The 16,439-nt window shown below is 39.6% G+C and overlaps 1 protein-coding gene across 1 annotated transcript in view; it reads left to right on the top strand.

Annotated features, from left to right (window-relative positions):
* The first annotated feature begins 2,262 nt into the window (after positions 1-2,262).
* Positions 2,263-16,439, top strand: part of pak6 (p21 (RAC1) activated kinase 6) — a 49,238-nt gene continuing 35,061 nt past the window's right edge. Inside the window, exon 1 of the mRNA XM_088353980.1 lies at positions 2,263-2,606. Within this exon, the coding sequence (XP_088210106.1) occupies positions 2,533-2,606 (74 nt within the window). The 5' untranslated portion in view covers positions 2,263-2,532. The remainder of the gene's footprint in view (positions 2,607-16,439) is intronic.

Here is a 16,439-nt window from a genome sequence, read left to right as displayed (position 1 = left end):
TATTTTACACATTGATTCGAGTAGCTTTTTTATTGATGAACTAAGTATTTTGAATGAGACTTCGCCTACTTTTAGTGAGATATATAGATCTATGTGTGTATATATATATATATATATATATATATATATATATATATATATATATATATATATATATATATAGGCAAAGTCTCATTCAATATATATATATATATATATATATGTTTATATATATATATTTATATATATATATATATATATATATATATATATATATATACATATATACATATATAGATATATAGATAGTCTATCCATCAATAAGGAGCAAGCTCCTTTCAAATTTCTCTTACTCCCTGTCTCTCTCTCTCTTCCTCTCTCTCTTTCTCGTTTTTCTCATTTCCTTTCTCACTCAATCTTTTTCTCTCTTGCTTGTATATACATATCTCTTATTTTATTCCTGCTAAATGTTATTTCCTGTTTATCCTGACATTTTTCTAACCTTTTTTTCTCTTAATTATTTATCATATATTTATCCTGCATTGCCCTGTTTAATCTCTTGTAAACAATGTTCACTATGAGGTTATCAATGACAATAAAGACAAATCTAATTCTAAAATTTACCAATTGATACATATTCCCCCAGTTGACCCTCACCCTTTTTAAGGTAAAAAGAGGAGTGACACATTTTTAAACCGGTTCAGAGGCCTCTACAAGTCTACATGCATATTTTCCCATGTATGCCTCCATTCCTGATTTCTGCTTGGCTTGACATTAATACAGTTGCTTTGCAACTGCATGAATTATTCAGTAAATAATTGTGGAAAAAGTAACGAGGATAGGCTTACATGTAGGCGTTTTCTTCTGAGTTGAATAAAGAAGGCTGCAAGGAGAACTACCTGGCTTCTACCAAAATAGCATGAAGCCTACCTGTTATATTTTTTATATCCCTCTATCTGTCTGTAGATAATGCATTTGACGGAACAGCGTCCAAATGTTCTTATGTCACCCAGATGACACGTAAAGGGGAGAACCTGGTGGGAGGGTGTGGGGCCAGATGGATGAAAGATAACCCAGGTGTACCAGAGGTTCTCCTTTCCTTTCAGTCACTGGATACCAGATAGTGATAGTTTTTTGCAAACGAAGCGGCTTTATGAGCCGGCTCCCCATCAATAAGGAGCCAGCTCTTTTCAAATTTCTCTTACTCCCTATCTCTCTCTTTCCAATTTTTCTCATTTCCTTTCTCACTCAATCTTTTTCTCTCACTTTTGTCCCTCTTTTTGTTTTCTCTCTTCTTTTTTTTTCATTTTTGTCTTTTTTCCTCTCCTCCCCCTTTTTTCTCTCTATTTTTCTCTCTGTCTTTCTCCTTTTCTTGCTCCTTCTTAGATCTCTGTTTCTCTCTTCTTCTCTCTTCCACCTTTTATCTCGTTTTCTCTCTCTCTATAACTTACTCTCTTTCTCTTATTTAATCACAATTTGCTCTCTATTCTTTTTACTTTGTTTTGTGTTCTTTTTTCTCTTTTTATCTTGCTCTGTTTCTATTTTTGTCTTTCTCTCTTTTCTCTTTTTCTTTCTTTCGCTCTCTCTTTGTCTCTTTGTTTCTTTCTATCTTTCTCTTCTTCTCTGTATCTCTTGAAAATGCTTGTGACTGGTTAATAGGAGTGGGTTCATTTTGACAGTTTGACATTTAAAATACATAAAATTTTACTGTATATTCAAACAATAAAGGCTATTATGATATATTAAAATATTACGTTTACAAAACTAACTTGTTGCAAAACGTTCCATTTTATTGGTGTATTAAGTGGTTATTGGCACAGTTCTGAGGTCCTGTGTTCAATTCCAGCTAAGCGCCTCCGGGTGCGGGGTTTGCATGTTCTCCCCATGCCTCCCACTTTCCAAAAACATGCATGTTAATTGGTTACTCCATGGCTGTCTGTTTCTGGGATGGGCTCCAGCACCCCAGCGACCCTGGTGAGGATAAGCGGTGCAGATAATGGATGAACTTCATTAACAACAAAAATCAGAAGAACCGTTTGGGAGCCGAAAGAGTCGGCTCTTTCTTAGTGAGCACAGCTGAAAAAGCCGCTTCTCCAAAAAGAGCCGAAAAATCCCATCATTAACACTAAAGGTAGCACAAAAAGACTCGCAGGTAGACGTATGCACGCCCTGCCATCAATTCTTTCACAAAGGCGGTCCAATGAGGGGGTGGGAGAAGGCGGGGGAGGAGTGAAGAGATAAAAAGGGAAAGAGGGAGGGTTATGCGTGTGAGAGCGAGCGCTTTGGAGAGGTAGAAGGGGGTGGGGATGGAACGACCTGGATGGGGGAAAGGTAGTCTCTCCCCGTGGATGCCGCCGGTCCTCATCGCGGCTTCGGTCGGACCTGCAACCGCCTTTGAGATGGCAGCTGGTGCCCGGGGGGAGGAACGCACAGGGCTTTTCCCGGGCAAGCAGCAGCCTGCAGCGGCTGCATTTGCTGCCTTGCGAGCCAGTCCTCTCGTATCCTCGTGTGGGTGCAAGCGTGTGCGCGCATGAGCTGTGCCACAAACGCTGTATGCGCTCGCTCCTCATTCCAAACCTTCTTGGAGGAGAGTACAACCTCCAACACCCCTGTAACCGGACTGCAAGGTAAGAGGGATTTTTGTGGGGTCTCTTCCCAACGATGATGTATCCCTCGAGGGTCCTTGGTTCCGTTTCGTGATAGTGTGTGACTGAAAAGGAATATGAGATCAATGGCAGTTTTGAGTGCAATAGGAGGCTGGGAGAATGCAGAGAAGCCATGAGATGACGAAAAGAGCGAGATGGAGCTCTTCTCATTCGTGTTCTTCAGCCTTTTGTGCCTAGAAGATAAGAAATCGAGAAATCACTTTCTGAACGCTATATTGTCGAACCGGGTAGAGCGTTTAAGGTCACACTGTCTAAAATAATCCTCTCTTGAAATATGGACCTATTGGGTGATTGTGTAGAGATCCTTTTCTCTTTAATCTGTTCGTTAATATTATTATTAAGATACTGGAGCGTATTATTTGAGCAAATATAATCAGGGGTCACCAATGTTGTGGCTCTGAACCTTCTGAGCTTAAAGAGAATGTCAACCCATTGGATTCACCCCCAAAATAATTTTAATGGGCTCTCACTCTTACCCCTCGACTTATACTGTTTTTAGTGCTCAGATGAATCGACCAATTTGATTAAAAAGGCATCTTTGATTTCTTCTTCTTCTTATTTGAATATTGACGTTTTTTCCAAATGATACCAAGTAAACACTAAACCAGTAAAACAGGGCAGGGGTGGTTTCCATTTTAGCCAGATTGCTTTTTAAATTTGAACTCCAAACACGTGCGTATTTGACTATCTTTTGTATTTCAAAAATTCTTAAAAATTCATCAATCTCCATTTCTAATTTGACATATTACATTTCTTCACTTTATCGAACAACATTTTCAATATGAAAACTCACAATTTAGATGTACATGTTTTCTTAGGAGGTGGCACGGCGGCTGATTGGTTAGTTCTGAAGTCATGGGATCAAATCCAGCTACCGACCTTCCTGTGCGGGGTTTGCATGTTCTTCCTGTGCTTGCGTGGGTTTCTCCTGGGCACTCCGGTTTCCTCCCACATTCCAAATACATGCATGTCAGGTTAATTGGCTGGTCCAAATTGTCCCTAAGTGTGAATGAGCGAGTATGATGTCTGTCTCTGTGTGCCCTGCGATTGGCTGGCAACCAGTTCAAGGTGTACCCTGTCCATTGCCCAAAGATGGCTGGGATGGGCTCCAGAACCCCCACGACCCTACTGAGGATAAGTGGTGCAGATAATGGATGGAAGGATGTTCTCTTAAGGTGCGTCACGGAGACTGGGTGGTTAGTGCGCTGGTGCGGAGGTCCACGGTTCAATTCTAGCTACCGCAGCCTCAGCATGTGGAGTTTGCATGTTCTCCCCGTGCCTGCATGGGGTTCTTCTGGGCACTTAGTTTTTTATCCCATATTCCAAAAACATGTATGTCAGGTTAATTGGCCAGTATAAATTGTCCCTAGGTGTGAATGAACGAGTGAGTTGTCTGTCTCTGTGTGCCCTGCAACGGGCTGGCAACCAGTTCAGGGTGTCCCCTGCCTACTGCCTGAAGATAGCTGGGATGGGCTCCAGCACCCTTCTACTGAGGATAAGCGGCACAGAAAACGAATGGATGGGTGGATGTTCTCTAAAGGTTTTAATTCAAGCAACAAGGAAACAAACAAAAACTTACACAATAGAATTCAAAACTTTTAAATTCAAAGATTGTGCTCACCTGTGCAAATTGCATTACAAACTCCAAACTTTAAAAGGATACTGTGTAATATTTGACCACTAGATATCGCTGTAATGTGTAGTGCAACCAAAACGAGTGCTACAAATGACAGAAAGCATACAAACTACAGAGACTCGACGTGAACAAATAGCACCGTTTTTATTTTCATTCTTTTCTCAGCCTTCCACAAGGTTTTTGTTTTTTGAGGTGCATTTAGCAGCAAGATGACTCCCCCTAGTTAAGCCTCATTTTGTGTAAAATAAGTACACATATTTTGACATTTGAGTATTTGAAAAAATAAAATAATACACATTTATACGATATTTAATGTGTTTTTTCTCATTATTCAAATAAATATCATTTCTTTTTTTTAATGAATGAAGGTTTTTTTTTACCACTAGGAGACACTACAAATACACAATGACCCTCTAAAGAAGTAATTAATTTTATGGGTGGGAATAAATAATCACTGACATTTAAATGTGCAAAAAGCAGAAAATAAGTTGCCTTTGAGCCTAAAAAAACAACTACAGTAATTGATATGTAGGGCAGCACGGCAGAACAGTGGTTAGCGTGTGTGAGGCACAGTTCTGAGGTCATGGGATCAAACCTTCCTGTTTGGAGTTTGCATGTTCTCCCTGTGCTTGCATGGGTTTCCTCTGGGCACTTCAGTTTCCTCCCACATTCCAAAAACATGCACGTCAGGTTAATTGGCTGGTTCAAATTGTCCCTAGGTGTGAATGAGCAAGTGAGTTGTCTGTTTCTGTGTGCCCTGGCTGGCAACCAGTTCAGGGTGTCCCCTGCCCATTGCCCAAAGATAGCTGGGATGGGCTCCAGCACCCCCGCGACCTTACTAAGGATAAGCGGTGCAGATAATCGATGTGTGTTCAAAGTGTTTTTTACCCTCTGATGGTTGAATATAAAAAAGCATTAAGTTTACAGTATTTTCCGGACTATAAGGCACACCTAAAAAAACAAAGATTTCCAGAAATTTTGAAAGTGCTCCATAAACTCCGGTGCACCTTATAGACCAGTGATACGTTTATTCTCTTTTTTTGTATTGGACAGGAAGCCAGTTCATTTTTTTTTGACAATTTTTGCGCACTGCTGTCTGTTGTTTTGACATTGTCATTATATCATTGTCGCTACCCGCCAATCATGATGCTGTTCTTTGATATCCACATCTCTTAGGGCTGAGATGATTTTTCAAACCTTAAACATTTGATAAAAAGAAGAGGCTCAGGGATGGCGGGGTGTTCAGCGAAACGGAAATGGAAATTCTTATCTGAAGGCTTTCTCCTCTGTCCTCCTTTCAAGTTCAACATCCATTGATGAATTCACCCTCGATTTTGAGTTTCTCCTGAAGTCTGAACTTAACAACCGGAAATACAGTGAATAAAATCTAAAATGCATGATTACAATAAAGTTATTTTATGTATGGTAACCATTTATAAAATAAAGTTAGTTTAGTTGTGAGAGCAGTGTCACGGTTGCCAATTGGCCCCGCCCTTTTGGCGCCAGCTGCGGCTCGTTGACTGATTGGCTTCCCTCCTATTTAAGCTCAGTGCTCTCACTCACCTTTTGTCAAGAACCTCTGCACCCGCAAGACGTGTGTTTTGACTCTGTCCTGCTTGTGTTTTCAGTCCGGTATCATTCCCGTCTATTTTGTCCTGTTTAATATCGATCTCCAGTGTCTGGTATTGTTCCCGTCTATTTTGTCCTGTTTGATATCGATCTCCAGTGTCTGGTATTGTTCTGGTCTATCTTATCCTGCTTGTTATCGGACTCCAGTCTGCAGTGTCTGATATCAATCCTGTCTGTCTCTTCCTGTCCGGTATCGACCCCATCCGTCCGGTATCTGCTCGTGTAATTGGTATCGATCTCGTCGGCCTCTGGCTTCCTGTCGTTCCACGCCAGACTGCTCCTTTACTTCTTCCGCCCAGAGATCGCCGAATCACTGGCGTTTGGGTTAATGTGCATGACTGCCCCATTTCCCCTAAAATACAACTTGTGTGAGAAACTTTACGCATCTGGGTCCTCCTCCTGTTCCGGTTCTTGACAAGCAGATTTCGTAACATTAATACTCAATGAAATAGGTTTTTCTTTTAAATTATCGGATATTTTTTAATACAATTGTTGCTCTTACGGTTTTTTATATTTCATGCGCTTTATAGTCTTGTAGGCTTTATATATGAAACAAATAGCTCACAGAGGATTATTTTGAGGGTGCGGTATATGGTATATTCCATAGCTGCTCAACATGATTTTGCTCCTTGGTCGAGTCCTCTGCTGGCCTGATATAATTTTAACTTCTATGCGTTAAATGCAACCCCCATCCCCCAAGTTGGAAACACCATAAACGCAGGCTCGCCACATGCAAGATGACAGAACATACGTGGAGGTGTCATTGAAACGCTCTCCGATTCCCCGGCGCTTGTTGCGTCATCCTTCATCATCCCTCGGGGGGGAAACGTGTACGGTAGTGCCGAAACGTCACCGGCAGCCGTGACACATTCTAATGCTCGAGGATTAAAACCGGGCGCTCCAAATTAGGACAGCTGGCCACGAGTCCACTGACCGGGTCGGAAAGGAGCTCGAGCTCGGTTGCTGCACAACAGCTCAAACTCGTGTTGTCCCTCGTGGGCCCGGCCTGTGAAATATAAATCAAAGCTTTTATAAGTGCATGCGGCCGACTGCATGGATAAATTAGACCCAAGAGTGCAGATCGCTGCTGTTAGCGTTGGGCTACGTCAAAGTGGATTTTTCTCATTAAAGTGGAAGTCAACCGAAAGGATTTCCTTGCAATAATATGTTCTAAGGGCCAACTCTAGTTTTAAAGACGGAATTTTGATTACTTTTGTTTTTGAAGCATATAAGGTGGAGTGGGTAGCTTGAGGTGTCCTAAAACATTGTAAAATAAGATATTTTCTCTATTAAGTACATGTTAACTATGCCCAACTGAGTTCAAAGAGCATTTATATAACTGCTTTTATATTACCTTTACCTTTATTGAAGAAGAAACATCCATCTTTTTTGATCCGCCTATGTTTGTCAAAATTTCAGAACAAAATAGTGTTTCCCTCAGTGATTTAGGATTTTGTATCAGTATTATCACACCTTGTTGCCTGTCAATACCGAGGTCTAAAGAACGGGATGGCGCTTTTCACCAAAAAACAATGGTGACCAGATGATAAAGGTGCGGTATCTGAGTCAGACCAGTAACTAGTAACTATGGAAACCAGTACTATCCATCGCATGTGGGGGAACGGGGGGGAAATCCCCCATGAAAAAAAAATCACGACCTGAAGAGAAATAGGTTCCATTAGGCTGTATTTGCCCAAGACAGACCACATTAAGTGGTGCCCCAACAACCCTGGCAGTTAAGGGATCTCTGAACCGTAAATAAGGGCAGCCATTTTGATAAGTTGTATTAAGGGGTGCTGATCCAATTTGCTCATCTAACAACAACTCACAATCCACTCACTTTTTGATGCATGCCTCTATTGAAGCCTGCGCGACGAAGGCTGCCCTAGAGACTGTTAAAAACAGGGGAATATTGCTTAGAGCAGGAGGTCTCCAATGAAGGGTCCGCAGGCACCAAGTAGCCCCCTAAGAACATACGAGTAGCCTGTGGACAGGTTCTGAAAATAGCCCACCAGTGGTGGGTCATTATTATTTTCTAGGAAATGCGATTATTTACTGGAATGATGTTTTAATGGTTGACTGGGCCTGTTTTAGATTTAATAATTACAATAAGGTAATAACAGAGTAACAACATAGTAATAACACAAGTCGTTATTTTAGGAATGTGTATCAAAATGGTAGCTCAAGTTCATCAGTAACAAAAGGAAGCCCTCAGCTTCAAAAAAGTTGGTGACCCCTGTCTTAAAGGGACATTATGTATTATTTAGCGCCTCCTGGCGGTAAAAAAAATGATTTAAAAATTTAATTTTGATTTCAAAAATGAGCAAAAATATATGAACTATTATACAAACATGCTTTTAAAAAAAATATTATGTTATTTAAAACTGATTCTACGAAACATGAGGCTCACCTACAGGGAGGGTTTTGGTGAGTCTCATGTTACATAAGAAAATACAAATTTCATGACATATGAGTATTTTAATTAAAATGCACGTTCATATGATAGTACCTATATCTTCTGTTTATTATTCAAAACTAATATATATATATATATATATATATATATATATATATATATATATATATATATATATTTACCACTCTGAGGCTTTACATAACATACAACCGTGGTTAATGGAGACTAGACAGTCACCCCTCACACACCTCCCCAAAAAACAAAAATCTGCGAAGTAGCGTCGCACTTTCATAAAAGCCCCCTAGAGTCAAACATAGCTCAAGATGATGTAATTACAGTCTGAGAATATACGACTGTAACAAAATAACAACTATGGAGATACATATAAAAACTCAGAACACATAATTGCAGTTGAATGAATAGTCATTATACAAAAACGAAATAAGAAGGCTTCTCTTGTCAGAGTAACAAAGAGTTTTAGGGAGCAGATGGCTAGCCGCACGCTACCATTGAGTTACCTTGACTTCAGCCAGGTCACCACGATGATTAAAATAAAACTGTTAAGAATGTAGCGTTTTCCTCGGTTGTGGCTCAAGGTCATCTGTTTCATAGGTAATGGATTTGGTGTTGGTGAGATAGAGGCTCGGCAGGGGTGGCTTGTGAGGGTTGTTATGTCACTTAGCCATGGCAGTAGGCCTGACCCGCAGCCTTGTATTGGCGTTGCCTCAGCTGCTTTCCGGACCAGATAACAATCCACGGAGCACTTGCTGGTGATCACCATTTGTTTGCGCTCTTCTGACTTTCCTCAGGGTCCTATTTAATGGATGAATTTATTTTTAGTGTAATAAGCTGCTTAAAAATAGCTCAGTCTGCTCAGACTAAAATGCACGATATGATGATATCAATGACAATAAACAAAAATTAAAATCAGAATCCACTAAGCATGGAACCAGCAAAAATGCAGCATAGCCAAGGGTCTCTGACTAAGGGTCTTTCATAACTTGCATGGATTGGCTAATTCCTCCGAAGCAATTTTTGCCCCATTGAGGCCACCGTAGTTGACACAGCATGCCACGTCACGTTTGTTTCAAGTGTTGCACATCGCTCAAAGGGGGTTTTGTTGCATCCTTTTGGAACTGCCTCAGGGCCTCTGAAAATGCTGTGTTGACATCATCACTGTTTATCAGAGTGGATAAAGCAGATTAAGTGCACGCATTTTGCCGCGAGGCAATACATACTTTTCCACTTTGCCTGTTTTGTCGCCGAATGGGATCGGGACGATATGTCCAGTGACAGAATGACGCACCAAGACACTTGATACAATTGTCCTCAAATGTTCTCGGGAAAGGGCCAAAGTGCAAATTTGCCCAATCGTTTCGACGTGTTTTTTTTTTCTCCGTGGTTGCTCATTTGTGTCTTAATTTGACTGTCACTGCTTCTGATTAGGGCAGCAACGACTATTTTAACATTCGACTAATCACGCACCATTGAAATAATCAGTCTAATAGTAGGATATTGTTTTCTTGAATTTAGCTTGAAGTTCATTTAATTAAGCTGCAAATGACAATTAACTCAAAACGGAGTACAGTGAAAATTACATCTTGCTATTTTGTACACAAAATGAATAAAAACTGTAAAACCAAATGGGCACAGTGCTTGGTCAGTTGAGACACAAATCCACAAATCCATAAATAAACTAGGGCTACAACTAACGATTATTGTTTTTTTTTTAAATCAATGAATCGGATTTGAAAAAAAGAATTCTCAATTTCCTTCCCTGTATGAAAATATTGAAGTTTTGGACGGTTGGAAAAATAGGCCACAAAAGAACAGAATTTTCTAGAATATAAAACAATAAAAATCCAAGTGTGTGTCAAAAGAAAATACTTAAAAATGAATGCTAAACACCTGCAAATAGTTAAGATACTTTGGTCTTTCAACCTTATCCAAAGATCATATTACATTTTGACTTATCATACAAAACAAAAATTTCGTTTAATGCGTATTAAAAATGTTTATCCACAAAAATATCAAAAAAGTAAACCCACTTTTACTTTTTTTTCCCCACAAATTAGTTTTTTCGGTTAAATCATTGAGTATGATAAACATTTCCAAATGAGCAAATTATGTATCATCCAATATCTTCAACGTTTATCCTCAGTAGGGTCACAGGGGTGCTGGAGCCCATCCCAGCCATCTTCGGGCAGTGGGCAGGGGACACCATGAACTGGTTGCCAGCCAGTCGCAGGGCACACAGAGACAGACAACTTCGCTCGATCATTCACACCTGACAATTTGGACTGGCCAATTAACTTGACATGCATGTTTTTGGAAGGCACAGAGAGAACATGCAAACAAACATGCAAAAAAAGGCTGCGGTAGCTGGAATCAGACCGTGGACCTCCGCACCGTGGGGCTGCACGTTAACCACCCAGCTGCCGTGCCGCCCCTTTATGTATTATATGCTTGTGAATCTTCCCCTAGGGTGTTAAACACAACATCATTATTATGTTTCGTTTTACTTTACTTATTTTATAAACCTATTTTCAGATTTATTTTCTTTGTAATTCTGCAGCACTCTCTGTTCCTTTGAAAATTGTTAACTTTTAGTGTTTGACAGTTTCATGACAATTTTGTTTTTAAGGATGCAATTGTTCAATAAGAAGGAATACTTTTTTTCATGAAAAAAGGTCCGGGTGCACCCTCTGCCAGACCAAAATGGTACTACAATTCTTAACTTCACAACGAAATTCCATGCACTTATTTGCATTATTTAACATGCGTAATGGCCCATAAATCACGCAACACAATGTCCATTTTTAGCGAGAGGCAAATAAATTATTCAGAATCAAGTAATCATATTTTTATCCCTGTAAACTAAGAACAGGCTCATTAGCAGCCGTAGAACAGTAAATAAAAGAAATATGATGTACATTTTGGAATTATATTTAGTGGTCAATTGCAAACTCTGTTACAAAATAACTTAACTATTCTTTACTGTTTTAGATCAAATTGTTTTAAGAGCTGACGTTAGTTGTTTTTAACGTTTTAACAACTGATGTTTGTTCTTGGGACTGTATGCATATAATTCCAATTACGTTTGTCAGGCACAGTCTGGCGTAATGCTCAAGCTTTTTTTTTACAACACATATACGCATATGAAATGTACAATGCTTTTTATCAAAACAGTCTTGAATGTTACATGAATCTTACCGAGGCAATTCAGATTCCGTTGCGTTCAACTGTCTAGCGTGCTTTTTTTCTTTAAATGTTCATGCATCACTAAGGTACTGTCATGACGCGCCAGATCTGCTTTGAGAACATTGCAAGAAGTATTTTTATTTGCCGTATCCAGTCTCAAGAGCTCCCAAACACGAGAAGTTTTGGTATTGACTTTTTGTGTTATCGATTTTTACTAATCTTTGCAGCCCTACGTCGGCATGTGAGATTTCTTCTTTATTCAAACTTGCTACTCTTGAAAAAGCCCCTTTTTATCCCCACAAACATTTTTGACTGAAAACACCTTGGCAGTTGCTCAGGGCTCAGCTAGTAATCAATCATGGCTTAGCTAGCATATGTCCACCGAGTTTACTCGGTATACAGTCCACGACCAAAAAGCAATCCTAACATGATTGAAATGAATAGATTTAACTGCCTAATTTATATTCCATGAATACTAACAATCAGAACGATTTGTTTAGATGAGCGAGGCTATATAAAGAACATTTTTAGGTTGACTTCCCCTTAATGATTTCTCCGTGTTTTCCATGGGTTTTGCATTGCAATGTCATTGCTGTGACTAATGTGACATTTGAGGGAAAAAAAATCTCTGATATACATCAGTGTGGTTGAGCTCAGTGAGAATGTGGGTCATTTCATCTTGAGAAGGCAATTTACATACTGAATATGGCTGACATGAGAAAAAATCTCTGCCTTGATGTTTCAAAAAAAAATTCCATCCCAGTTCTTGAAACACTTTTTTGGGGACTTTGGATTCTATCAACGACGGAGCTACAACATTTATTGATGCTAATGGGATATATCTTGACAAAGAAAATTGAATTTATTTCAAACACATTCCTTACATAACAAATAAAAATTTATGAAAAGTATGAGAAACAGCTATTTTATGTACAGTGGAACCTTGGTTTTCAAACGCCCCTCAGTTCGAACAAATCGGTTCTCGACCAAAAATTTCGAGAAATTCTTGCTTCGCTTTTCGTTGAAAAAATCGGAGTTCGAACGCCGGTACGCTAGGGGGCGATGCTGAGCGGCGTACGGGTGTAGATTGCCCCACCCTTCGTGAAGAACTGTTGTCACGTGACCACGCACTTCTTTTTGCTTTCGTTTTTAAGATCGGTGAACGGAGTGTTTTAACCAGGGTATGATATTTTCCCCATATTACATAGATAGAATAAGAAATAGAAATGGCCAGATTATATTAAAACACTAATCCAGGAATTTATTTGATAAGTTTACAGTAGACACTCGAAATAAGGGGAGAAGACAGATCAGCCCTAAATGACATGGGAAGCAAAGAAAGGTAACATCAGTCAATAGTGTAAAAAGTGCATAATTGCAAACAAGAGTGAGGTATAACAGTCAAAATACCAAACTGGCATCCTATCAAGGTGTCCAATATTGAAAACACAATAACCTTATCATTATTGCTTGGAACAATTGGGTAGTTATTATACCCAGATGTTTCCCCATATCATCTACATTTTAAATTCTTAGAAGATCGCAATAACCCATCACTGCTTAGTTATTTACGCCATTGGTCCGTGGGCTACCCATGCTGTCCTTAGGGGCTACCTGGGCAGCACCACATTTGTGACCCCTGCCATAAATGTTGCCCATAATTGCCACTGCACATGCCCTTGAGCGTACTCAACATTGTGCCATTGACTTTTATTGGAGTTTTATTGTAGTGACAGATTAACTATGAGATGGGCACGTAGTGAAATAAAGACTAAGACTGCTTAAATCTGCGTAGAGAACATTTTTTTGGTCTCATAAATTTCACGCCAGTTCATAGTTTGGTTTGATCTGGTTTAGCTTACTGTAGTGGCCTTTTTAAACTCAGCAACTGCTGCGCACTATCAAACATTCCTCTTATTATGAGCAATTTTTGTTACATATGAAATATGCATGTGTTATTGTGTCATTGCATCACTCGCCAACTCCTATTGACATTCATCTAATGTCTCTAGAGGTGACTTAGAAGATAAAACAGCGGGCGTCAACTTCAATAATAAACGGTGCCGTTGTACGGTCCGGTCACGTCCGGTGCTTGGTGGCGATGACCAATCAAATCCACCCTCTGCTTTTCCCTTCGTGACAAATAGTTTCATTATACCCAAAGGGCAAAGTGGTCATTGTAATATAGTTGATGGAGGAAAATGCTTGAAGGAACAGTGTGTATAATTTAGCGCCTCCTAGTGGTAAAAAACGTCTTTCCTTTAAGAAAAATAATTCGGAAATACAAGAACTATGATATAAACATGCATTTCATTAAAATTGCACTTCATTAAATTATTATTTATTTGACATAACCTTAGCCTCACTTAAAGAAAGCTGACATAATTTGCCACCATCTTGCTTCTACGGGTGCCTAAAAACCTCAAATAGGCTGGGCATGAAAATGAGAATCAAAATATTGCATTTTTGTCACTTTAAGTCCACGCAATTTGTATTCTTCATTGTGCGTTTCAGCACTCGTTGCACAACACCATACAGTGACATCTAAAGCTCAAATAATACACAGTGTCTCTTTAATGATATTCCCAAATCCATCCATCTATCTATCTATCTATCTATCTATCTATCTATCTATCTATCTATCTATCTATCTATCTATCTATCTATCTATCTATCTATCTATCTATCTATCTATCTATCTATCTATCTATCTATCTATCTATCTATCTATCTATCTATCTATCTATCTATCTATCTATCTATCTATCTATCTATCTATCTATCTATCTATCTATCTATCTATCTATCTATCTATCTATCTATCTATCTATCTATCTATCTATCTATCTATCTATCTATCTATCTATCTATCTACCTATCTACCTATCTACCTACCTACCCTGGTCATATTCCTAAAGAGGGGTGACCGACAGCAAGACAACACATACAAAAATAAAGAAAATAAAAGAAAATAAAGGGGAAAAAGTAAAAAAAAGGGAAAAAGTAGCTAACACACACACACACACACACACACACACACACACACACACACACACACACACACACACACACACACACACACACACACACACACACACCCAAACAAGTTAAGCACCTTGGCATCCAAGTTGGTCATGCTTTTGTCCCTCCAGATGAAACAGAACACAAGAAAGCGACCATGTCACTCGGGTCAGGGTGACACAACACACTCTTCTGTTCAACAGCAAGGCCCGACAGCTTTCACTGGTTTACCCCTGCCGCATCGTACGGGTGCCCTGCCCATCCCTTAGAACGTGTCCAAACATCCCACTATCCTTTCACAACACCTCTCCACTCATTTCTATCACCAACAAGAGCTCTAGCTTCCATTATATTTAGACCTCTTTCCTCCAGAGCACTCAAAACACTATCCATCTACGTCAATCGCGGCCTTCATCTTGGTCTCCTTCCATTAACTCCTGCTCTGTAGATCCTCTTCAACATTCGCTCCTCATGCATCCTCTCCATGTGTCCAAACCAACCGAGTACTCTCTTATCCACACGCTTGCTCAGTTCCACTTATACTCCAGTTCTGTCTCTCGCAATTTCATTTCTCAATCTATCCAATCTTGTCACTCCTAACATACTCCTCAAACACTTCATGTCAAAAACATTTAATTTCCTTCTCAAATCTGCCTTCAGGCTGCAAGTCTCTGCACCATACAACACAGTCGGCACAATCAGACTCTCATACAGTCCCCTTTTAACATCCATACTCATTCTCTTGTTGCTCATCGCTCTCCTCAGAGCACCCAAAACCTTGCTTCCTTGATTCACTTACAAATACATAAATATGCAAAATGTGAGGAAAAAGTAAATAGCTTTTGTATAAAATCTTTATATAGTTTATTAGTATAGTATTTCAAATATTTTCAGAGAAAATACATTTTGAAGACGGCCTGTGTCATCTTTGACTCCCTGAGCTGTGACAACAGGTGAGGAACATTTGGATGAATGCAAGCCAATCACAATATTGGTTTACGCGTTAACTAGTCGAAAAAGTTATAAAATAGACTAGACTGGCTGACCAGGAAACAGGGAGTAAGCAGCCAGGCTTAACCGGAAACCAACAACAAAAAGTGGCAACGGATTCGCTGACAGGCACCAAGCTGGACGAATTTAAACATACTAATGAACAAAGCAAATTAGGCGCTAGCTGATAAAAAAAAAAAACATGCAGCGAATAGCCAGGCTAACCGAGAACAAACAACAGAACGCGGCAGTGACTTAAGTGACAAATATAAAGCCAGCCGAAATTAAAGAAACCATGGCAAAAATGGCGCTAATACCAGACTGGCCGGCCGAACAACACACGATGAGCAGCCAACAGGTAGCAAACAAAACAGGAAAGCTTTCAGTAGCCCTGACCCTACTGAAAGGGTAGCTAGCTGGACAAAATTATACAAACCGCGACACACGAGGTAAAAACACAGACAAAAGCCACAATCGCCTACTTAACTGGAGTCCTTTTCGGAACTGGCCTCGCATGGTGTGTCGATGGGATTCGCCATTTTGAAAGTAGTGTCTTCCAGTAGCCCTTAAATTGGCACAACCAACCGCTGTTATCGGGTAAATTTTGACCCAGAGTCTAACTCAGTCCTGACCACCAAAAAGAAAGAAGTATCGCTCAACATATTTAATACAACATCCTTACAAGCATTATATGCACCCATAACTATATATTCCCATTGTATTTTGATTTTATGGCCCCTGGGACACAGAAGTTATTCCATTTTATAAGCTTGAAACAGGTCACTGAAGACCCTAACACCACATAAAGGCTAGAGAAAACAAGTCAGATGGGTCAACTTAAAGACTACATTTTTTGAGTCCCACGGTAAGTGGAATATTTTGCAACACAATTGCATAATTG

The sequence above is a fragment of the Urocampus carinirostris genome, chromosome 15, assembly GCF_059441175.1.
Source record: "Urocampus carinirostris isolate Australia breed hairy pipefish chromosome 15, RoL_Ucar_1.0, whole genome shotgun sequence".
Lineage (NCBI taxonomy): Eukaryota > Metazoa > Chordata > Actinopteri > Syngnathiformes > Syngnathidae > Urocampus > Urocampus carinirostris.
This window is presented reverse-complemented; position numbering and strand designations above follow the sequence as displayed.